Source organism: Amblyraja radiata, chromosome 18 (genome assembly GCF_010909765.2).
Source record: "Amblyraja radiata isolate CabotCenter1 chromosome 18, sAmbRad1.1.pri, whole genome shotgun sequence".
NCBI lineage: Eukaryota > Metazoa > Chordata > Chondrichthyes > Rajiformes > Rajidae > Amblyraja > Amblyraja radiata.
Window position 1 is genome coordinate 24,653,013 of NC_045973.1, and position 24,189 is coordinate 24,677,201.

The following is a 24,189-nucleotide window of genomic DNA, read 5'->3' on the forward strand; positions in this document are numbered from 1 at the left end:
TAGGTATTACATGTACCTCTATCTATAGATTTCTCTGGAAGCTCATTCCAGATATGGACTACCCTCTGAGTGAAAATATTGCCCGTAAAATCCCAGTTAAATCTTTGCCCCCTCACCTTAAACCTATGCCATCTTGTTTTAGATTTCTCTACCCTAAGAAAAGACTGAGCATTTATCTATACATCTCATGATTTAGTGCACCAGTAAGGTATATATTATTATTAATTTAGAACTCTTGAAGGTGGCTATTAATTTAATGCACCTTAAACCGATTTCATGTCGTGTCCTTTTTAAAATATTGTTTCGGTGGGGTAGAAATGCCGGTGAAATCCTTTTAACTAGCACGTAAAGCAGTTTGAAAACTCTCCATGGATTGAATCACATTCTGTGCAGTGGCCACATGTGCCCCATTGCTGTATTAATGACATGGAGCTGTTATCAATCTCTGCTCTGACAGGCGACCTCCTTAATGTGTCGGTGCTCTTACTGCGTTGTTTTAATGCCAAAAGCTGTGCTGCTCAATGAACTATGTAATAGGTAGTGATCTGTTGCAGTGAAAGACTCTGGCGTTATACATGCATATGGAGTGCATCATTACAGCTAATTAATTTATACAGCATAAACATACTGAGCGACTTTTATAATTCCTTTATCACACTGAGAATATTATAATTCCAGGCTTGTGCTCTGCGACTGGTGCATCAACAAATGCATATTTTCCTCCCGTTTGCTTCATTTTGCCTGTTGGTCTAGTTACATGTCTGCTTGTCGAGCACCCAGCAGGCTTCCACCTTCACTTTGGCATCCAACTTGCACTTTTCTTTGTCTCCATGCGACTGGGTTACATGACGCAATGTTGTAACAGGCAGTGAGGATATCAAACCTTTGGAGGACTGAAGTGGGAGCTCTGCCCTTGTCCTTGCCCTTCTTACAGAGTTTTGTCCCAGCGTCACAAAGCTATTTCTATCACATTGCCTACATTGTGCACATAGTCACTGATGCATCAGTCTCCCAGCTTCTGGCATCATTGGATGCTGGTTGGTGTCTTCCTTAGACTGAACATGCCACCAGTGTCTTGCTGTTAACAAAATGGATCAACATCCCTCTGTTTAGACTCCGTAAAGGGCCTGTCCCACTAACGCGACTTTTCAGCTTCGACCTTCAAGCTCAAGGGCATTCGCCTGAAAAACCTCGAGCTGGATCGACCGTCAGCGATGAAACCCCAAGCCGGATCGACCGTCTGCACACACACACAAACACATCGCAAAGGCGGGGGGGCAGGGAAAGCGGGGGAGCGCTGTCTGAAATTCACACCCGCGATGAACAGGAAGGTAAAAGACGGCTGGCACAGTTACGGTAAGTCCTTTAGAGAGCGCAGAGGGGGGGGGAGAGAGAAGGGAGGAGAAGGGAGGTGAAAGGAATGGAGACACTTTTAAGAAGCCGGACAACTTTTAATAAAGTTTAGCGAGCATTTAACATTACTGGTCGGTTTACTTACCTTTTTTTTTCTCAACGGGGCTGTCCCACTGCGTGACCTAATCTGCGAGTTTAGAAGAGTTTGCCTCGACTCAAACTCGCAGCATGGTCAACACGTGGTCCTAGGAGGTCTTATGAGGTCACTGGAACTCTCCTTCATGCTCGAGGGAAGTTCCCACATACTCGCGGCCACGCTCTCTAAAGAACTTACCGTACACTGTGCAGCCGTCTTTTACCTTCCTGTTCACCGCGGGTGTGAATTTCAGACAGCGCTCCCCCGCTTTCGCTGTGTGTGTGTGTGTGTGTTTTCCATCCAGCTCGAGGTTTTCCAGGCGATTGCCCTCGAGCTTGAAGGTCGAAGACAGTCGCTGTAAAGTCGCGTCAATGGGACAGGCCAACTGTTTATTGCTACCTGACTGTTCATTCACAATCCCTTTTGTGATTCTTACATTGAACTTCAACGCTTGCCCGTCTTATCATACGAGTTCTATGTTATCCTGCTTTCTCATCGACTTACTACACATTAGGGACAATTTTACAGAGGCCAATTAAACTCCAGACTCATGCATCTTTGTGATGTGGGACGAAACCAGAACACCCAGAGGAAACCCAGGCATCACAGGGAGAAAGTGCAAACTCTGCACACACAGCACCCAAGGTCATGATCAAAGCCAGCTTTATGGCTCTGTGAGGCAGCGACTCCAGCAACTGCCCCACTGTGCCGCTTTAATTAGTTCTTCAAGATTTCACATTTGTTTCAGTTACCAGCATCTGCAGTTTCATTTGTTTTCCATCTTCCTTGTGAATGATGGAGCGTATTCATTTGGTACCACAGCCATGCATTCTATTTCCTTGAGTTCATTTTAGTCTTTGATCATTCCCAATTCTCTTTTTTCAACACTTTCCTGTCCCCATGTCAATAGAATACTTTTGGATTCTGTTTCACATTTTGCGCGAGTCATTAGGACAAGGTCAGATACATTCATCACACATGTTTTCACGTCAGGTTTATTGTCACATGCACAAGTACGGTGAGCCACAGGTACAATAAAAACCACAGGCACTTTACTCAGACAGCACACAAAAATATGTTAAACATAAATTACGCATTAATTCTGCAAGACAGTGAAAAGAATAAAGACACTGTGCATGATGTTAGTGCAAAAGATAATTAGAAAAAATGCTCCACAGTAGTACAAGAGGTGGACAGCACTGTTCCTTTGCCAAGGTAGAATTAGGGTTGTGCAGGTTTGTTTGTGGATGATCAGCCATGATCACAGTGAATGGCGGTGCTAGCTCGAAGGGCCGAATGGCCTACTCCTGCACCTATTGTCTGTTGTCTACTGTTCAGGCTCCTGTACCTTGGTCCCAATGGTAACAACAACATATTTTGAACAAGGTGGGTCTGTCTGGCTGGTATTACAGGATGTAACAGCGGAATCTAGCATGCTGTTTGTAAGCTGTGATTCTGTGAGAACAGCTTTGTTAGGCATTTGGTTAGCTAGTCTGTGGATTGATATCCTAATTTAGACTCCTTTCCCCAGATGTTTGTAGGGAGGGTTTGACATGCTGAAGTCAATGCCAGATAGTTCACCTAGTTTTATCTTTTCCGTTTAAAAATAGCAGCTGTAATATAACTGAGTAGTTTCCTGGGTCCTTTTAGAGGGTAATTGACAGTGAACACCCCACTGACAGCCTGGGGTCACCTAACAGCCCCTGGAGTAATTGGGGAAGCAGGGTAATGGAACATTTCCTCTGCTGATGCGATTTGGAGCCAGGTGGGTTTTTGAAACAAACCAATAGTTTTGTTGTCACAATCTTGAAAAGAAAAAAATTCCTCCATATCAACTGAATTCCAGAGGTACCATGGTGGGATTTGTTCTTGGATCACTGGATTGTTAGTCCAGGCCTTTGTGTTAGTAATTGTAATTTTACAGTTATATAGCTTTATACATGGGGAACTGTGTCTCATGAATTTTATTGAGTTTTCAGAGGAAGTGACCAAGATATAGGACAGGATGGTGGACATGGTCTACATGGACTGTCGCAATGCTTTTGACGATGCCCAGCATGGTCGGTGAGATCACATTGGATCCAAATTGAGCTAACCAGTTGGACACAGAATTGGAGTAGTGTAGGAGTCAAAGGGTGGTAGTGGAGAGTCGGATTTCAGATTGGAGGCCTGTGACCAGTGGTGTGCTGCAAGGATCAAGGTTGGGTAGCGTGTTGTTTGACAAATATATTTATAATTTGAGTGGGAATGTAGCTGATGTGATTAGGAAGCTTGCAGGTGACACCAAAATCTGTGGCGTTTATTTGCTTCAACTTTCTGCCGCAGTCGCTGGCTGAACTGTGAGACAGCCTGAACTCTGTCTATCACGGATGCTGTAGTTGGTATATCCTGCCATAGAATAGTAAGATTAAACGAGAACTTACCAGTTTGAAGTTTGATCTTGATTTTATGAGGCGTTACGATGAGCGATTACGTGAAGAAGGGCCGTCCGTCTGCGTGCGCGTCAATCTTCAAAGCAGCGGTGTTAAATCACAGATAAAAAGAAGACCTGAGAATAGTAAGATTGAAGAAACTAGAACTTCCATGTGACCTTGATAGTATGAGGGTGGGAGCGGTGGGCACGTAATCGCTCATCGTAACTCCTCATAAAATCAAGATCAAACTTCAAACTGGTAAGTTCTCGTTTAATCTTACTATTTTACTTCGGAGTCACGTGAGTGACTACGTGAAGATTTCAAAGCTCTGTGATTTTACGCCGGTTACGAATCCAGGCGTCACACACTGAATGGATTGACCATGGATGCGTGTAATCATTAAAGCATTCAGACATTACGTAGTTAAGTAAGGACACTGATGCTTTAAATGAAAGAAAAGTTTTTAAAAACTAGTTTCCCCTCCCAACCTTGGGAGTAAACTATGGGACAGAACTTAAAATGGTACGTGCAAACACCCCCAGTCCGGTAATAGGTTTGTTATAAAACCGGTGGACCGTTATTTAATTCGTCCATCCTGCAGCCACTAGGATGTTGTCAAGAGGCACGTCCATTGCTCTTGCTGCCGACGTAGATGCAGCCCTGGTGGAGTGAGATTTAACCATATGAATGTTCACTCTGTTACCGCCATTACCCCCTTTGACCATCTGGAGATGGTTTGTGTTGACACCTTCTGGTCTGTTCTGAGCCTCTGTGGTTCTCCGTAACTCTCAGATAGTGGTGTTAGTATGTTACCACACACACAACCGTAGGTCCTCTGGATATGCCAAGAACTGGATCTCCATCCCTGGCATTCCTGGCCTGCTATGTTTATATCAGGTTCCTGATTACGAATGTTATGTTGTTCATATTGGTGGTCATGTGGTCCAACCGTAGCTTTTGCAGTGTCTGGACTCTTTGTCAGCATACCACCTTCAAGGTTAGTTATAGGCGGTCCCCACTGTCAAAGTAGGGTTAGTACCACGCTCACATCCCATGTCCGTGTACCTTGGTCTTAGAGGTATTAGATTGTAAATTCTCTTCATGAATTTTGTTGTAAAGGGGTGCGTTCCTATCGACCTGTGCCCTGCTTGCAGCATCAGATAGGAGGAAAGTGCACCTCTGGCACTATTGATTGCACTATAACTTTGTTTATAGTTATAGTACAGAGTTGATAGGAAACTCCAAGACATCTGTTATCCGAACTGTGTTGTATTTGTTCGGACAGTCCTATGCCTTGAAATGGCCTCCTCAGAATTTGCAGACCAATAAGTTAATACGTTCGTGTAGTGGATGATTACTCCCTGTAACTGGGTTCACTAGGAGGTCCCTGCTCTTGGGTATAGCCATAACTGGCTGGACTATAGTTCCCAACATTTTTGGGGACCAGGCTTGAGTAGGCCAATCTGGCACTACCAATATGCCTGTGGCTTAGTCTTGCTTGATTTTGGTCAAGCATCGGTTTGTGAGACAATTTTGCGGAAAGCATGCATAAACAATCCTCCCCAATTGAGGGAGAAAGCATCCACTGCCTTTGTTCCTGGATCCTGCTTGCAGGACACATATCTGGGTAACTGATGGTATAGTCTAGATGCAAATAGATCAAATCTGGTATGCCAAATCGTGTAGTTATTTCGTTAAATACTGCCTGATTCAACATCCATTCTGTGTTGTTATTAAACATCCATGATCCAGCATCTGTCAACGTGTTATATCTACCTCGTAGATTTCCCAAATATTCCTCTTGATACACAAGTGCCAAATGAGGTTCGACAATCTATCGTAAGATACAGATTTTACACCACCCTTGTTAGTGGATATGTGCCACCGCAGTGGTGTTATCAATCTGAATTTGAACAAGCACCGGTTGCATATTGCTACAGAACCCCTTGAGTCCAAATTGTGCCCCCAACAATTCTGGGTAATTGATTCCATGTGTTACAGACTCCTGCTCATTCCATCTGCCCCCACAGCTCTAGACTGTGTTAGTGGCTCCCCATCCTTAGCCGCTTGGATAGGTCTGAAGAACCCTTGATGGCTTTCAAGCAAATTTACTTTGAGCTTTCTCACGTTCGTTATCCACCGTAGTTATTCAACAATGGCCTCTGCTGGCAATCCATAGTTTTGCCAATTTTGCCTGCATGGAATCTGAGTGTTCGTTCCTTTGCTCGCTGTAATTCTGGTAATGCAAAGGCCCGTACATACTGCTGGAAATGCGGCTACTATTTGCAAATTACACTCGCTGTTTACCTGATAGATGGCTAGTATTTGACTATCAGGTCATAGCAGGCTTGATTAATATAGTCGTTTGCCCCTAGGCAGAGTCACCAACATATTTACTGTTTTTGATAGTAAATTCTAGGTAATCAATTACCCTTGTAGGTGTCAATTTTGATTTAACTGGATGGATGAGGTAACCAATTCTATCAAACAGGGTTTTGGTTTGCTTTGACTGATGCTTCTGCCAATTCTTGGTGCCTCCAAAATGAAATTGTCCAAATATGCCATTACTATGTGGTTCTGAGACCTTTGTAGACCCAGAATTGGTTTCCGTAGTTTTGTCAATAGTCTAGGAGCTGATGTCAACCCTTTTGGCAGATCCATACCATCCAGTTAAACTTCAAATATCTCCTGTTCTTAGTGAATAGACCTCTTTGAGGTCGATGCATGCCATGTGACCATTTTATAGGAAGCTCCTATAAAACAGTAGTTAGACCGTAACAAAATTACTGTTTCTAAAAGTCTATACTGCACAAATGAGTTAAACCTGGATGAAGTGACATCCTCCATCTGTCACATGTCCTGCATGGCAATCCTGCCCAAAATTACTGGGCCTGCCTCGAAGACAATTCCAGTCCGAGTTCCAAGTCTGCTTGGAACCTGTGTATGTTGTGTAGTAAAATTATCTTTTTATTTATTTATTTATTTATTTTTAAACCAGTTCTGAAATTTCATGTTATTGTCATTTTGAACAAGAACACAAGAGTAAATTACGAACATGTAACTGCTCCACAATCCCTTGTTTCAGTAAACCCAGATCCACCTACCTCCATGGCTACCGGTGGTCTTGTGGTAAGCCCAAAGGCCCCTGATGCGGATTCCTTTTCTCTCCTTGATTGGGAGTAGGACTGGTAAGGAGTGTGGATTCCATGTTTCTCCCGACCTCTGCTTGGGTCTGGTCTGAAAACCTCATCATACTGAGCCTGCCTTGTAGGACAATTCTGGCCATTATTTTGAGTCTGCCTTGAAAGACGACTCTGATCGTATTTCCGTGCCCAGCTTTCAAGCTACCACCGGATTCAGTGAACCGCTTACCCTCTATGGAGGTGTGGGGTGTGTTGTCGCCTATGCAGATATTCTGCCAACTACTGGCTCTTGAGGCCATATGCATGCTTCAGTATGTTCATACTTTAAATTCGAGATCAGTTACCTACTGATCATTCACACTCCCCTCCACTAAGAGTGAGGTTCGTAGGCAGCCCTGAAAACAGGTGCTGCCGCAGGTCCCTGAGGATACCTGTGCTGACATGGCCCTTCCAGTGGACCTAAATGAGATTCTAGCTTTGGTCAGACTGAAATGGACCATGAATACTCCTCTCCTCAGAGCAGGAGACATTTGTGCAGCCCTGAAAACAGGTGCTGCTGCCTGCGGGTTCTCCATAATACCCGGGCTGTCAAGAGCTAGATTCCATCCAGGGAAGCACCCAGTGGAACCTGGATGATTGCAGAAGCACTTCTTTTCTGTTTGTTTGTATGGAAGCTTATTATTCCTTTTATGTAAAGCATTTTGGTGTTGACTTAAACAGTGCAATATAAGTAAAACTTACTTACTTACTTCCTTTCTTCTGCTTGTCCCTGGGAAGGTTTCCCCCCCCTCTTCTTTGTACTCTGATTCAGAGTGGTTTCTTCCACATGTAGTTCCCCCTCCAATGGGGAAGACATTGGGCTGCCCCATGTGCGAGGCTCCCGGCACGGCACTGCTCCTTTGGAGCAGATCATAGTTGGAGCAACTTCTCCATAAGTTGCTCCATATGGGAGAAGTCGTCCTCAGACGCTCTCCGTTGAGGGAGGGTATCCCTCTTCCCCGGACTCATCTGAGTCAACGGGTTCGTTTAGACTTGCGGGTTGTATTACGCCCGCAGGACAACCATGCAGCTCCTGCTCCCGTGCAAAGTCTCCTGCCGATTCTGCTGTCGGCGCTAATGTCGGGAACAAGACCGTCGCCCGCTATTTGGAAGGCTACGGTCTTCGGCAGCCGACATCCCCGCGGGCCGTCTCCTCGACATCTGGGCTCTGAAAAAACTTCAAGCCCGAAAGAACGCAGGTAAGTGATTCAACTTTCCTTACCTGCTCATCCCGACGGCCTGGGAGGACTCAGTGCCTCACAGTCCGTCGTGCGTGTTGCGTTCAGACGTAATGACGCGCACGCAGACGGACGGCCCTTCTTCACGTAGTCACTCACGTGACTCCGAAGTAAAATCATACAGTCATAGAGTGATACAGCCCACACTGGCCAACAATGTCCCAGCTACACTAGTCCCACTTGCCTGCGCTTGGTCCATGTACACGACTAAATGTTTCTTAAACGATGGGATAGTCACAGCCTCAACTACCTCATCTGGCAGCTTGTTCCATACACCCACCACCCTTTGTGTGAAAAAGTTACCCCTCGGATTCCTATTACACCTTTTCCCCTTCACCTTGAACCTATGTCCTCTGGTCCTCGATTCCCCTACTCTGGGCAAAAGACTCTGTGCATCTACCCGATCTATTTTTTCCATGATTTTGTATTCCCCTATAAATTCTCCCCTCATCGTCCTGCGCTCCATGGAATAGAGACCCAGCTTACTCTCCCTATAGCTCACTTCCTCCAGTCCTGGCAACATCCTCGTCAATCTTTTCTGAACCCTTTCAAGCTTGACAATATCTTTCCTCTAACATGGTGCCCAGAATCGAACACAATATTTTAAATGCGGTCTCATTCTAGATGCCATCTTCCTCCAAATAATGCGGCAGGATTTCCACCAACACTACACCAGCGCGACAGGGGAACTGACCATCACTTGGATCCATCTGAGATTCACTCATGACTCAAACTCTGTATGTTTAGTTTAGCTTAGGGATACAGTGCAGAAACAGACCCTTCGCCCCACCGGGTCAGCGCTGACCAGCAATCCCCACACTTTAACACTATCGTACACACACTGGGGACAATTTTTTTTTACATTTACCAAGCCAATTAATCTACATACCTGTACGTTTTTGGAGTGTGGGAGGAAACCGAAGATCTCAGAGAAAACCCACGCAGGTCACGGGAAGAACGTACAAACTCCGTACAGACAGCACCTGTAGTCGGGATCGAACCGGGGTCTTCAGCTCTGCATTCGCAGTAAGGCAGCAACTCTACAGTTGCGCCACCATGCCATGTCTTGGCATCAGTAGTCTAATTTACTTTTGTTGCCTTCCATTATAACAATGTGGAGGTAAAGCTACGATATCGAGTGATATTTGTGCAAATGTGAACTACATCAATTTATGGACGTCGGTAAAAACAGAACCCATTCATTACCTGGAAATGGCTCTTATGTTACAGACACAAAATGCTATGTTAGACAACATAGCTTACTGCCAGACGTCATGCAATGACAGGCTGCAGCACATATTCAGCATGATGCTGCAGTTTCTAGCACCTGCGCCACCATATCGAGTAGATGTCATAAAATCCCATATGTGCACCGCATTGCACAGTGAGATAATTCAGTCTGCACCACCTGAAACTGTGCTGTGCAAGTGGAATGATTAAAGCATGATATTTTCTGCAGCAGAGCTGAGATCACAGCACTGCCAGGAGCAAGACTGAGCAATCAGGCATCCTGAATAGTACCAGATGTCTTTCAATAAGCAGGGCAGCTAAAGGGCAAATATAAACTCAATCTAATTTAGTGGTAAAACCAGCTACTTGAAAGGCCAGCTCAAGGAAGGATTTGAACAGCTGACAACAACAGATGCAGGAACCTGGCCAATGCCCCTGGGTATTGAGCTTGCTCATCAACAATAAATAAAGGTGCCAGCCTTGGTTCAGTGATGACTCTCTTGCCTTGGAGCCAGAGGATTGCAGTTTCAAGATCCCACACATAAATTAGGCTGGCAGTGCTCTGCGATAATTACTGAGGTGGTGCTTTATTGAGTTTAGTGCTTTTTTTTTCCGGAAGGTGGAAAACTATCTAAAGGTGGCATAGTACGCTGAGTAGAACAGTTGCCTCACAGCTCTAACGACGTGTATTCAATCCTGACCTCTGGTGCTGTTTGCGTGGAATTCGTACATTCTCCCTGTGTCCCCATGGTTTCTTCCTAGTGTTCCTGTCTCCTTCCTCATCCCAAAGACATGCGAGTTATGTGGTTAACCCGCAACAGTGAATTTCCTCTAGTATAGATAGATGATTGGCGAATTGGGGGTTGTTAAAGAGAGAGACCAGGTTAATATCTTGACACTGTGGAAGGTTTTATGCAAATTCAGATATCTTTCATAAACCAAAAATAATATATTGGATTTTACTGTAAAGAGAAGTCAAGCCCTACCATTGTTAAAAAATATCATACATATGCAAAAGGCTTGGATGAAACTAGTGTTTGGTCTTGTCTATATTTATCCCCATTATAATACAGAGACAGTGACAGAAGTAAGGACCATCATGGCTGAATTGAGGAGGTCACATGATTTAACCTGTACCTGTTGAAGGAAATTCAACAGGGTAGGGAATTCCACTTGCCTGGGAGTTCTTAGATCTGAAGCATTTTTTTAAAATCACCCTACTGGTACAAATGTACACATTAAGTTTGTGCACTGATCTAGAAAAATCTTGGTCATTAAATTGCTGATGTTCCCAGGGACAACACTAGGATGCCCGATTCATGAAATGTCAAATTCTTTGACAAGAGGGTTTTGGAGATGTCCATGGAATATCAAAGAAGTCCAAAGGCCAATTGAGTGTGTTCATATTATCAGCTCAATATTGCCAATACTCAGTGAGTTGTGTAATCTGCTGAAGGGCACATGATCCCTCAGTAGGATTAGTGCTTCATTCTTGGCAGAAATTCTGACCTTGTAAAATTTGGAAGATTTATTTTAAAGGCATATATTAGATAAAAGAAAGATTGCCACAAGAAGAATAACATTGATCTGGTTTCCCCAAAAATAGCCATCTGCTGCAAAGGCTAAGCGAGCATAACAATTCTTTCAACATTACCTCCAGGGTTGACTGTCTAACGTTGATGCCTGAAAACAAGATACACGTCAGAAAAAACTCTTGTTGATAAATGTTGTGCCTGGAAGTGCTTTTTTTGACTTCTTTGTGATAGATGGCACGAGTTGAGAAAAACATCAGGCTAAATGAAGCCCTCCCTCGCTTACTAGCATTGAACCCAAACATACCCAAGAATAAATTAGCAACAATGCTGGGAGATCATCAAAAAATGTCATGAATTATACTTCAATTATGCTACTTCCAGTTTGCTGTGATATATGTTCAATAGCATGAACCTGTGTTAATATGATTTAATTAGCATGAAAAATAGCACATTTTTACGCACGTCAACAGGTAGATATCATGAAATCTGTTTTATAGAAGGCTATCCAGGAGAGGTGAGTACAGATTAGGTCAAAGAGAGGGATATAAAGGAAGACGATGACATGCTTGGAAAGGCTTAGGGGTGGGGGGTAAAAAATAGTAGAAGTAAGTTTGACAAAAAAGGAACGGCTAAACAGAAAATATAAACTAGTGCAGTACCCGTTGTTTGTAATATATATTAATGATTTGGATTTAAATGTAGATGGCTTGATGTGTATGCATGGTGATGATGTGAAAATTGATGGAGTTGTGGATACTGTGGAAAGGTCAAAGGATATAGGATATAGACCAGTTGGAGATTTGGGGGAAGAAATCACAGATGAGATTTAATCCGGACAAGCTTGAGGAAATGTATTTTGGGAGATCATATGCAAAAAGAAAGTATCCAGTAAATAGCAAGACCTTGGATGCATTGTTGAACAGAGGAATCTTGGGGTGCAAGTGGCAAATCAAGTGGGTGGGGTGGAAATGAAGGCATGCGGCATGCTGGCCTTGATCATATAACCATATAACAATTACAGCACGGAAACAGGCCATCTCGACCCTTCTAGTCCGTGCCGAACACGTATTCTCCCCTAGTCCCATATACCTGCGCTCAGACCATAACCCTCCATTCCTTTCCCGTCCATATAACTATCCAATTTATTTTTAAATGATAAAAACGAACCTGCCTCCACCACCTTCACTGGAAGCTCATTCCACACAGCCACCACTCTCTGAGTAAAGAAGTTCCCCCTCATGTTACCCCTAAACTTCTGTCCCTTAATTCTCAAGTCATGTCCCCTTGTTTGAATCTTCCCTACTCTCAGTGGGAAAAGCTTATCCACGTCAACTCTGTCTATCCCTCTCATCATTTTAAAGACCTCTATCAAGTCCCCCCTTAACCTTCTGCGCTCCAAAGAATAAAGCCCTAACTTGTTCAACCTTTCTCTGTAACTTAGTTGCTGAAACCCAGGCAACATTCTAGTAAATCTCCTCTGTACTCTCTCTATTTTGTTGACATCCTTCCTATAATTAGGCAACCAAAATTGTACCCCATACTCCAGAATTGGCCTCACCAATGCCTTGTACAATTTTAACATTACATCCCAACTTCTATACTCAATGCTCTGATTTATAAAGGCCAGCACACCAAAAGCTTTCTTTACCACCCTATCTACATGAGATTCCACTTTCAGGGAACTGTGCACAGTTATTCCCAGATCCCTCTGTTCACCTGCATTCTTCAATTCCCTACCATTTACCATGTACGTCCTATTTTGATTTGTCCTGCCAAGATGTAGCACCTCACACTTATCAGCATTAAACTCCATCTGCCATCTTTCAGCCCACTCTTCCAACTGGCATAAATCTCTCTGTAGACTTTGAAAATCTACTTCATTATCCACAACCCCACCTATCTTAGTATCATCTGCATACTTACTAATCCAATTTACCACACCATCATCCAGATCATTGATGTACATGACAAACAACAGTGGACCCAACACAGATCCCTGTGGCACCCCACTAGTCACTGGCCTCCAACCTGACAAACAACCATCCACCATTACTCTCTGGCATCTCCCATTCAGCCACTGTTGAATCCATCTTGCTACTCCACCATTAATACCCAACCATTGAACCTTCTTAACCAACCTTCCATAAGGAACCTTGTCAAAGGCCTTACTGAAGTCCATATATACAACATCCACTGCTTTACCCTCATCAATTTCCCGAGTAACCTGGGCATCAGTGATCAGTCAGGGCATTGAGTATAAAAGATGGAAAGCCATGTTGTAGCTGTATAAAATGTCGATGAGGCATCATCTAGAGTATTGTGTGCGCTTCAGTTTGCCATATCACAGGAAGGATGTGGAGGCTTTGGAGTGGGTGCAGAAGAGGTTTAGACCTCTTGTTGGGCGGGTGAAATACTGATTGCATTTTGGCAGCATGCTCTTGAAATTGGTCTGATTATAGTCCCCGATTATTATGAACAAGGTCTTGGGGTACTTCAATTCTTCTAAACCTTTCCTATCCGTGTACCTGTCCAAATGTCTTTAAAATGTAGATATTTGACTGTCAATGGAACTGTGAGCTATAATGCTGAGAATTATATTCAGCACTCTGTATCTTCCCCTTTGCTCTTCCTATGGTGCATGAGTCTGGCTTGATTGTTTTTATATATTTATCTGATCTGATTGGATAGCATGCAAAATAAAGCTTTTTACTGTACCTTGGTACACGTGACAATAATAAACCTAAACCTGAAGGATCGAAACTTTACGGCAGGTAATCTACTAAATAAGTGGAAGAGGGCATTTTCTTTCATTACCGAGATGGCAATAGCTACTCGGTGGGTGAAAAATTAGGATCAAGATCCTTTTATCTGGTTGGTCACCGAGAACAAGAGCTTTATGAATTAAATACTGAATGTGTTCTCAAAGCTTTTGAAAATCATCAGAACCCTCCAAACAAAGAGCTAGTCCAAAAAAATCAAATTTCTCATGAGATGTCAAGTGAAAGGTAATGCATTTGATACTTACCTGGCTGAAATAATGCTGCTGGCTGCAACTTGTAGCCGGAGATCCGAGGAATTGTAAGTGGAGCTCAATTGAGGGAACATCTGTTGAGAGAAACTGCCAGACTTGGCAAAATGTGCCAAATCCTATAGGGCCCTCGGAGCTAATTATTTGGATAGCACCCCATGCAATTCTGTCCAAGCAATCAAACTGAGGCACCGAAGGAAAGAACAGCAACAGTTTCAAGGTTGCAAATAATGTGGCAAACACATGAATGTTAGCGGGAGGAATACCCAGCTTATGGGAAGCAATGGCACATTTGCAAAATGATGAGTCAATTTTCATCCTAGTGCCAAGGGAAGAAGAGGAATAGTGAGCAGTCAGAGATTAAATGGAACTACAGGGAAGAGGAGGACAAGAATCTGACATAGCCCGCTGTTACTATGGAAGTGTCAGGGAGATACGGTTCCAGGCGGACGCTGATGCAAAGTGTAATTTCTTCCTACACTGTTTGTAAAGAAGCTTGAAGAGCAAATTAAATGTTTTGGTGAAAATGAAAGGTCCAAAGAATGGAAAGTGGAATAAAGCAATAAGTCTGTTGCCCTTGTAAACAAATATGTGTCCATCATTGTATCGTGCAAACGAGCCCAACGAGAGCACAAGCTACTGCAGGTGCAAGGTTGCATGATCTGCAACAAACACCTGGAGGAATTTGCAGATGTCTTTGAAGGAACTGGAATACTTGGGGACGGGGGCAGGGAGGATTTGTATCCTGAGCAGGATGTGAGTGAGCAGCCAGCAGTACATCCTCCCCAGATGTCTTCTGGTGTCCTCAAGTAAATGAAAGCCAAGCTTGAAGGGCTGGTGGAGGCAATGACCATTGCACCTGAATGCACCCCTACCAAGCTGGGTGTGTGTGAATAAGCCAACAAGCTGAGGATCTGATTGGCTGCATGTGATCGGAATAAGGCACTGAAGAGGGACTATTATCCCAGCAAGACAATTCAGGACCCCTACCAGATTTGAGTAGAGCAACATTCACTGCACTGGGTGTGCAGAATGGATTTTAACGTGAAGAGCTTAGCAATGGGAATTGGTTCTAACACACTGTAAACCAGCTTCTCAGAGCTACAAATGGCTGAGAATATCTTTGGGATCAATACTTTACCCAACAGTTTTCTGTAACAGCTGGATCAGATGTTGCGGGTCATAGACTCATAGAACATTTAGGATGCCATGGAAGGAGGCCATTCAGACCATCGCTCCATTCTAACCACATCCTCAAGTTCTAGGGTTGTTGAGTTTCAGGTTACAGTGCTTCAAGTACACACATCCACGCACTGTTTAAATGTGATGAAGGTGTCTGCCTATGTGACCTACATCACCCAGTCCGTCAAATAACTGTAGCCTGTCCAATCATTTCTCATAACAATAATTTCCCCCCTCCTGACAACATGCTGGTGAGTGTGAAGAAGGGTCTCGACCCAAAATGTCACCCATTCCTTCTCTCCAGAGATGCTGCATGTCCCGCTGAGTTACTCCAGCATTTTGTGTCTATCAAGATGCTGGTGAATTTCCCCTGCACCCTCTGCAGCGTAATCACGTCCTTCCTGCAATGAGATTACTGCACACCATGATCAAGCTATAGACTAATAACTGGTCACAGTTCTGAGCAGAACCTCCATCCTTTTATTCTATGCCTTGGCTTATAAAGGAAAGCAACATCTATACCTCCACAGCCATGTTATTGATTTGGCCTGCCATCATAGCGCAGTTCAAAGTCCCTCTGTACCTCGACACCATCCAGTGAACCCCACTTACTGTAAATTCCTTTGCCCGTTTGTCACCCTTTCCTGCTTTAAATTACACTGGTCACTTTTCTGCCCAATAACCAGATCATCCATATCCTCCTGATTTCTAAACATTTCCTCCACTCTGTTAACTACATGGCCAAGTTTATCAAATGCAAACTTCTTTATCCAGCTGCAAACAACAAGCTGTAGAGGATCTCAGCGGGTCAAGTACTGGCTGTGAAGTAAATGGAAAGTCCACGTAGAACATAGACCGGTACAGCACAGGAATAGTCCCTTCGGCCCACAATGCCTGTGCCGAACATGGTGTAGCTGAACTGTTCTCATCTGTCTGGTGTCAGCGTAAATGTTGGGACTCATCTTTGGGGCAGTGAGGCTTTGCACAGCGATCTGGAAGATAATGTTGCGAAGAGGAAGGAGAAACCACTACTGGAGCTGGTTACACTTCATTCAAATCAGTAAGAAAGAAAATAGGACAATGCACCATACAATGCTGGCTGACCTTGTGTATTGAATGCCATGGAAGATTCAAGGACAAGAAGAGACAAGTCCTAGATATTGTCATTCATGAGTTTGCTATGGTTGTTTAAATGGAGTGCAAGGAGCGTGCACATGTCTTGACGTATTCAGACTAGTAATAAGCCATGTCAACAGTGTTTTTTTTAACAGAAATACATTGCAAAGGTCGCCTGTTTTATTAGACCAACTAGTTCTAGTTCTTCAGCTAGAACCAAGCTCCAATTCAAGGTTTTCCTGCTTTTTGCACTCTGCTTGCTCAGTGGGTCATTTTAACTATTTTGACCTTTCATCTTTGACTGTTATTTGTGCCAGAGAGTCTTCTCAATGATGATGATGAATGCTGGTCAAAAATATGTCTGTCCTTTTACAGAGGAAGCTGCAAGCAATGTCAAAACTAAGAACTTTTACCCTCTCTATGACCTTTCTCTACAGGAATGAACAGCTCAGGACTGTCAAGAGGCCAGTGTCTCCCCACATGTGCTGCTGTTTCTTACTCTGCCTTGTCTGTCTGCTACAGGGTGCTGATAAAGATGATGACAGCCCAGATGGGGAACAGACCAATCCTTTGCAGTTAGAATTTGTGGACGACCCAATCTTCAAGGTCAAGGTCAACTATTCATACATGGCAGTCCAGATCCCAACTGACATCTACAAAGGATGTGAGTATGATGCAGAACTATAAAGAATATACAGCACAGATTTAACTGATTTCCCCTTTGATTCCTGCTGGTATGTAGACCAGTATGGGTCAAAGAAATTCTTCCCTCATTTCAACTTTCCATTCCCTTCTCCTACATTTTGATATTTCCATATTTCCTGAAATTATAACTTAATTCCCAGAAGTGCAAGTGAGGTAATGCATCTTGGGAAGTCAAAAATACAGTCAATGGTCGGGTGCTAAGGAAGGGTGGGTGGCACGGTGGTGCAGCAGTATAGTTGCTGCCTTACAGCACCACACACTCGGGTTCGATCCTGACTATGAGTGCTGTTTGTATGGAGTTTGTACGTTTTCCCCGTGACCTGCGTGGGTTTCCTCCGGGACCTCTGGTTTCCTCCCACACTCCAAAGACGTACAAGTTTGTGGGTTAATTGGCTTCGGTAAAAATTGTAAATTGTCCCTAGTGTGTAGAATAGTGCTGGTGTACAGGGTTAGCATAGTCTTGGTCGGCTGAAGGGCCTGTTGCCGCGCTGTATCTCTAAACTAAAAAGGTTCATGAACAGAGGGACCTTAGAGTTGAAATCCAGTTTCCTGAAAGTTCCAACCCTGCCAGATAGGATGGTGAAGAAGGCATATGGCACGCTTGCTGTCATAGGTCAGGACATAGAATATAAAATTTGGAAGGTTTGGGTGCATCTTTAATTAAACACCGGCTGGTCACTTGGGAATATTTCACACAATTCCTATTGCTACACGAGAGAAAGGATATGATTGGGCTCAAGAAGGTGAACAGCAGGTTCACCATGACATTGCTGGAACCGGAGCACTTTAATTACAGGGAGAGTTTGGATAGATTGGGCTTGTTTTTCCTGGAGTAAAGGAGACTGCAACAAATAAGAGAGACATGGGAGTATCATTTACCCATGGTAGGGGAATAAATCGCAACAAACATATCACTAAATTACAAATGCCTTAGCTGTGGTAAACCTATCTATTCTGGTCCAATTAGTTATTACATTATTCCAGGTAAAATATTAAAGGAGAGGACATAGTCAGAGGGGCTGAATATGAACCATGTGATGAGAGGTAGAGTTTTAGAGGCATAGAGCATGCAAACAGGCCATTCACCCCACCACATCCATGCTGACCAGTTCCTGTATTCACCCCATTTTCCACCACTTCTATGCCGGAGCGATTCACATGCATCCCCTCAGATCCTCTCTAAATCTTTTACCATTTAATACTTATGCTACATCTGTGTTTTCTACTTTTATCGACTTCAGATATGGGAAAAAGTACCTTGCAGTCTACCTTATCTACACCCCTCTTCATTTTTTTGTATCTCAATTTTGTCCCCTCTTAACCGCCTCCATTCCAGGGAAAACAGACCTAACCTCTTCAGTCTCTCCTCACAACTGAAACACTCCACCAGAGGCAACATCCTGATGAATCTCCTCTGCACTGGTTCAGCCTGTGGGTATAAAACAAGAGAGCAAATGTACCTCAGGCTGTGAGAGACCTTGTGAAAGTTTGTGCTACACGAGAGGAAGTGTAAACATTTACATAATATGCACAGAGATGCACATCAGTGTATGCCAACAATTCCCCAGCTTGGATACACCATATGATGCCAAAGCCTTCAAATACACATTCCTTCTCACAAATCCGTGCTGGGAATGAAATGTTAATATGAGGCAACATCTGCACTTTCAGGCGGATGTTATTACGCAGGGGAACTATTTTGAACAGTGAGATTACCCCTTGGTCCCATCTCACAATATGTAAAGATGATCTGGCATTGCTGTGTTTGGCCTAGTTGCACAGAGGTTGGCTTCCACAGTAGACATGGTTCACAAGTGCTTCATCAGCTCAATCTGTGGTACCCTGACAGGATGAAAGATGCTATCTAAATGCATCCATTATGTTATTTCGTACCTTTACATTACATTCATTCTTATACATGCTCATTACACTTTTCCACATCCTGGAAACTCATACATTTTCTTGCACTTACTCGTACTAATTTTGAAGCACGTGCTTGCTCGCTAACATGCTCACTCACTCACTAATCCAAACACACACACACACCTTGTATTAAGGTACACATCCACTTGATTTCAGTACTTCTAAGAAATGGAAAGCAGACTGCAAATTCTTAATGTTATGTGGCTGCTCTTTAAAAGTGACCCATGTGCAGAACAGGTCTGCACACACTCACACAATTGTTGATTTCAAAATGGAGATTTTATTTTTAGACCCTGAGCCATTCACAGTTGTTGGGTGCAACCCTGACACATCCACATCTCTCTGTTCAAGCAGGCAATCATCAAGTTACTAACATGGTGAATCACAACGCTTCGACGAAGAACTTGGGCCTTGAACTTAGTTCTCAGCAATTTGCTGACTGTTCAACACAGCTTCCTGTTGTAATAATGACCAGTTAAATTAACAATGAAGAATGGGGTGGTTGAAACTTGTTGAGACATGAGGGTTTGTTGCTCATCTGTTTTCCTCATTCCCACCATACTGCATCCATTTCCCAACCATCCTGTGACAATTACTGCAATGAATCATTGTAGGACTAAAGTTGGCCAACCAACCTGTAACTGCCGTCAGCTGGTACAATACTACTTCTCTGTTTCTCATCCTTCTCAGCAACTATGACCATAGGTTACACAGAGACACAAATCCAAGTATCTCTGCACATGGCCACACCTGGTTACCCTGGTCTCTGGTCGGACACAAGGACAGTGATCTCATACTTACAAATTCAAAAGTCATAGGAGCAGAATTACACCATTCAGTCCAATGAATCTACTCCACCATTCAATCAGGGGTGATTTATCTTTCCCTCTCAACCCCATTCACCTGCCTTCTCCCCATAAACTAAGTAAACAACATCCACAGACTCTTCTTTGTCTATCCTGCTATTTACTTACTCAAAGAATTCCAACAGATTTGTCAGTCAAGATCTCCCGTTTACAAAACCATGCTGACTTTGGCCTATTGTGTCATGTGCTTCTAAGTAGTCAGAAACGTCAAGCTTAAGAATGGACTCGAAAATCTTACCAACCACTGAAGTCAGGCTAACTGGCCTATAGTTTACCCTCTTTTGCTTCGCCCCCTTCACAATAACCACATGAAAAGGCTGTTCAAAAGAGTACAGAGAAAATTTCTTTCAGTTCCTCTACCCCCTTAGAACCTCTGTCATCCAGTACATCTGGGAGATTGTTTGTGTCTTCCTTTGTGAAGACAGATCCGAAGTACCTGTTCAACCCTTCTGCCATTTCCTTGTTCCCCATAATAATTTCACCCGTGTCTGCCTTCAAGGGACCCACATTTGACTTTACTACTCTTTTTACTTTAACATATCTAAATAAGCTTTTACTGTCCTTCTTTATATTCCTGGCCAGCTTCCCCTCGTACTGAAGAAGGGTTTCGGCCCGAAACGTCGCCTATTTCCTTCGCTCCATAGATGCTGCTGCACCCGCTGAGTTTCCCCAGCAATTTTGTGTCCCCTCGTACTTCATCTTTTCAGCCCGTATTGCCCGTTTTGTTTCCTTCTGTTGTCCTATGAAAGTTTCCCAATCCTCTGGCTTCCAGCTACTCTTTGCTGTGTTATACATCTTTTCTTTTAGTTTTATTCTATCCCAAATTTCTTTTGTCAGCCACGGTTGCCTCCTATTCCCCTTAGAATCTTTCTTCCTTTTTGGAATGAAATGATCCTGCGTCTTCCGGATTCTGCCCAGAAATTCCTGCCATTGCTGTTCCACCGTCATTCCTGCTAGTATCCCTTTCCAGTCTACCTTGGCCAGCTCCTCTCTCATGCCTTCATAGTCCCCTATGTTCAACTGTATCACTGACACTTCCGATTTAACCTTCTCCTTCTCAAATTGCAAGTCCAAAGCATAGGAGAGAACCTAATAGTCCGTTACAAAGAGTCATGCATGTATACACATGTGTTCTGCACTCTTAAAACCTCTTGTCACCATATTTCAACCAACCCACCAGCTCGGTCCTTTCTCCCTTGTGTTTGGATGTGGTTATAGATGCATAATGGTTATTACTAAACTAGTAGCCATAGTTCTGGAACATTGTTCAAATTCCAGCTGGTTGGGGAGGATGGTCAAATAAATAAAGTAATTAAATAAATACTGGAATTAAAGTAAAGAATAGGTCCATGTAACCATGAGACTATTGGAATTTTATAAAATTCCTTTCAAGGAAGGATATCTGCCACCTTTCCCCAGTCTGGCCGATCTGGGATTCAAGACCATCCTCTGTGGCCGTTTGAAACCATTAGAGATGAGCAGTTAATGCCATCACTGTCAACAGAACCCAATTCCTGTGAGTGAATAAATTAAAGAACACACTTTAAAAGCTTGGAAGACATTTGCTCATCTTACACCAAGTTCCACCATCACTATTCCCTGCCTATAACACCCTCTTGATTGTATTTTGAAGTAAAACATCTCATGTTGATGGCCTGAAATATAGTTGAATAAAAATTGATTGACATTTTGAGCGCTACCATATTCTCACAGAATATGGTTGTTAAAAGTGGTAATAACTTGCAGCAAATCAAGAGTGGAGATAAAAAAACATGATATGATATTTTCTGTGTAAGATTCTAATTACCCAAAGTTTGTGGTGGGGGTTTAATGAGCTGAAGGATGCAGTTCTCTGACAGCCGTGTGACAGGTGTTGAATGCTGATGTGTATCGGTGCTGAAGCAGGACTTTACCTCTTGCAGCTGATCAAGAGTGCAAAATATTCTGGCAGTACTGAGTGACAGCAGCAGCAAACTGCTAAAGGTTGCTATCAGCAGAAACATGAGAATTCACACATTTAATATGATTGCATTTACTTCACACATTAGTAAGCACTCAACCCAAACGACATTAGCTTTTTATTTACTTTGTCATCTTAATTAAAACCCAAGAGGCATGTATAGTTACTCCTCAATCCCACCTTATACAACCAGCACATTAAAAAAAAGTGTAAAATTACAGACAAACATACACAAAGCTAGTGTATGAATCATCATTGATGTATACATCCTAACACCATCCATAATTAATCACCACACCTCTAAGCACCATGTTAGAGCAGAGTGCAGGTGAAGAGAAACTCCATCCAGTGAAGCTGGTAGGGATTATGGAGCTGTTAACTGACAATGAATTTGGATCAGAACACACAATAAAGCAGCATATTAGAAGCAGGATAGACCCCCTGTGGAGAGAAATGGGCAGCCGACACTGACTTGGGACCCTTCTTCGGATGGAGTGGGGTGGGGAGGGGAGAGAAAGCTGGAAAAGAGAGGTGGGATAGACAAAACATGGCAAGTGATAGGTGGATACCCTTACTCTGCTACTTCTGTTCCCCAGATGAGGATTTCCATTCTAAGATATCCTCTTTCTTCAGTAAACGTGGTTCCACCTTACTGCTGTGGATGGAACCCTCACCCTTGTCTCCTCTGCTTCCCGGAGTTCTGCCCTTACTCCACCCAGACAGAACAAAGATAGATTTCCAAAGATAGACAAAGAGGGTCCGATCGCTCGGCACAGGGGAGCAGAGATCTTGCTATTGAGGGAGTGCAGCGTAGGTTTACAAGGTTAATTCCGGGGATGGCGGGACTGCCATATGCTGAGAGAATGGAGCGGCTGGGCTTGTACACTCTGGAATTTAGAAGGATGAGAGGGAATCTTATTGAAACATATAAGATTATAAAGGGTTTGGACATGCTAGAGGCAGGAAACATGTTCCTGATGTTGGAGGAGTCCAGAACCAGGGGCCACAGTTTAAGAATAAGGGGTAAGCCATTTAGAACGGAGACGAAGAAACACTTCTTCACACAGAGAGTTGTGAGTTTGTGGCATTCTCTGCCTCAGAGGGCAGTGGAGGCCGGTTCTCTGGATACTTTCAAGAGAGAGCTAGATAGGGCTCTTATAGATTAGCGGAGTCAGGGGATACGGGGAGAAGGTAGGAACGGGGCACTGATTGGGGATGATCAGCCATGATCACATTGATTGGCGGTGCTGGCTCGAAGGGCTGAATGGGCTACTCCTGCACCTATTGTCTATCTCTCCCCCCCGGATGCAAGAGCTTGAATCACCCCGACGCGAGAGTCCGAACTCCGCCGGCTACGGTAGCCAAGATCACCCGGTCAATGGAAGCGGTTATAAAACCTTATTAACCCCTCATTGATGATGCCCAATTTATCATGTTCCAATTATCCTCAATTAGTCCTATGCTGACTGACCCTGCATAATACTTATTTATTGTTGCTGTTTAACCCATTGCTGAGTTTCCTGTAAACACTATGTCGATTAGTCCTGAACTCTGTAATTAACTCCTTGCTGAATGTCATTGGCTAACGTGGTGCAGGTTCCCCTCATTTGCGCTGTGCTTAATTTCTTTGATTAGTTCTGCATTTATAGTCCCTGATTAGCCCACTTTTGACTGCTCTTGATTAGTCCCTTGTTTATTGTCACTGATTAATCCACTTGCTGACTTTCTCCAATTAGCCTCATGCTGATTAACCTCTCCCTGATTAACCCTGTGTTAACAGTGGTCCCACTCTAACTCCCCCTTTCATCGTTGTTGAGTGTTTCTGATGAGCTTCGTGCTGTCCTTCTGATTAACCCCATCCCTTGTACCCGAATAGCCTCACACTCACTATCCCGGATCAGTTTTATGCTGAGTTTCCTGAGTAACCCCGAGCTGTGCCCTGATTAGCCTAAAATAGACACGATAAACTGGAGTAACTCAGCAGGTCCTGCAGCATATATAGAGAAAAGGAATAGGTGACATTTCGTGTTGAGACCCATCTTCAGAGTGAGAGGGAACCGAGAGATATGCAAAGGTACATAGAACAAATGAATGAAAGATATGCAATAGGACAGATGAAAGCCAGCAACAATGATCAAGGAAAGGTCGAGCCTGACTAACCTGTTGCTGAATGTGTTTGATCATTTCCATGCTGCTTCCCTCTGATTGGTACCATGCCGTTTGTCCTTGTTGTCTTGCTGATCTTCAACCTGACTTCAGTAACAAGGGATCCTCCTGCAAACTGCTCCGGGAGATCAGTAGCACCTCCTGCCACAAAAACT

General features: G+C 43.6%; 1 protein-coding gene across 3 annotated transcripts in view; it reads left to right on the forward strand.

Annotated features, from left to right (window-relative positions):
• cacna2d2 (calcium voltage-gated channel auxiliary subunit alpha2delta 2) overlaps positions 1–24,189 on the forward strand; it is a 374,530-nt gene that overhangs the window by 235,303 nt on the left and 115,038 nt on the right. For all 3 annotated transcript variants that reach the window (XM_033036873.1, XM_033036874.1, XM_033036875.1), the window contains one exon: positions 16,937–17,078. In XM_033036873.1, coding sequence (XP_032892764.1) covers positions 16,937–17,078 — 142 coding nt within the window. The remainder of the gene's footprint in view (positions 1–16,936; positions 17,079–24,189) is intronic.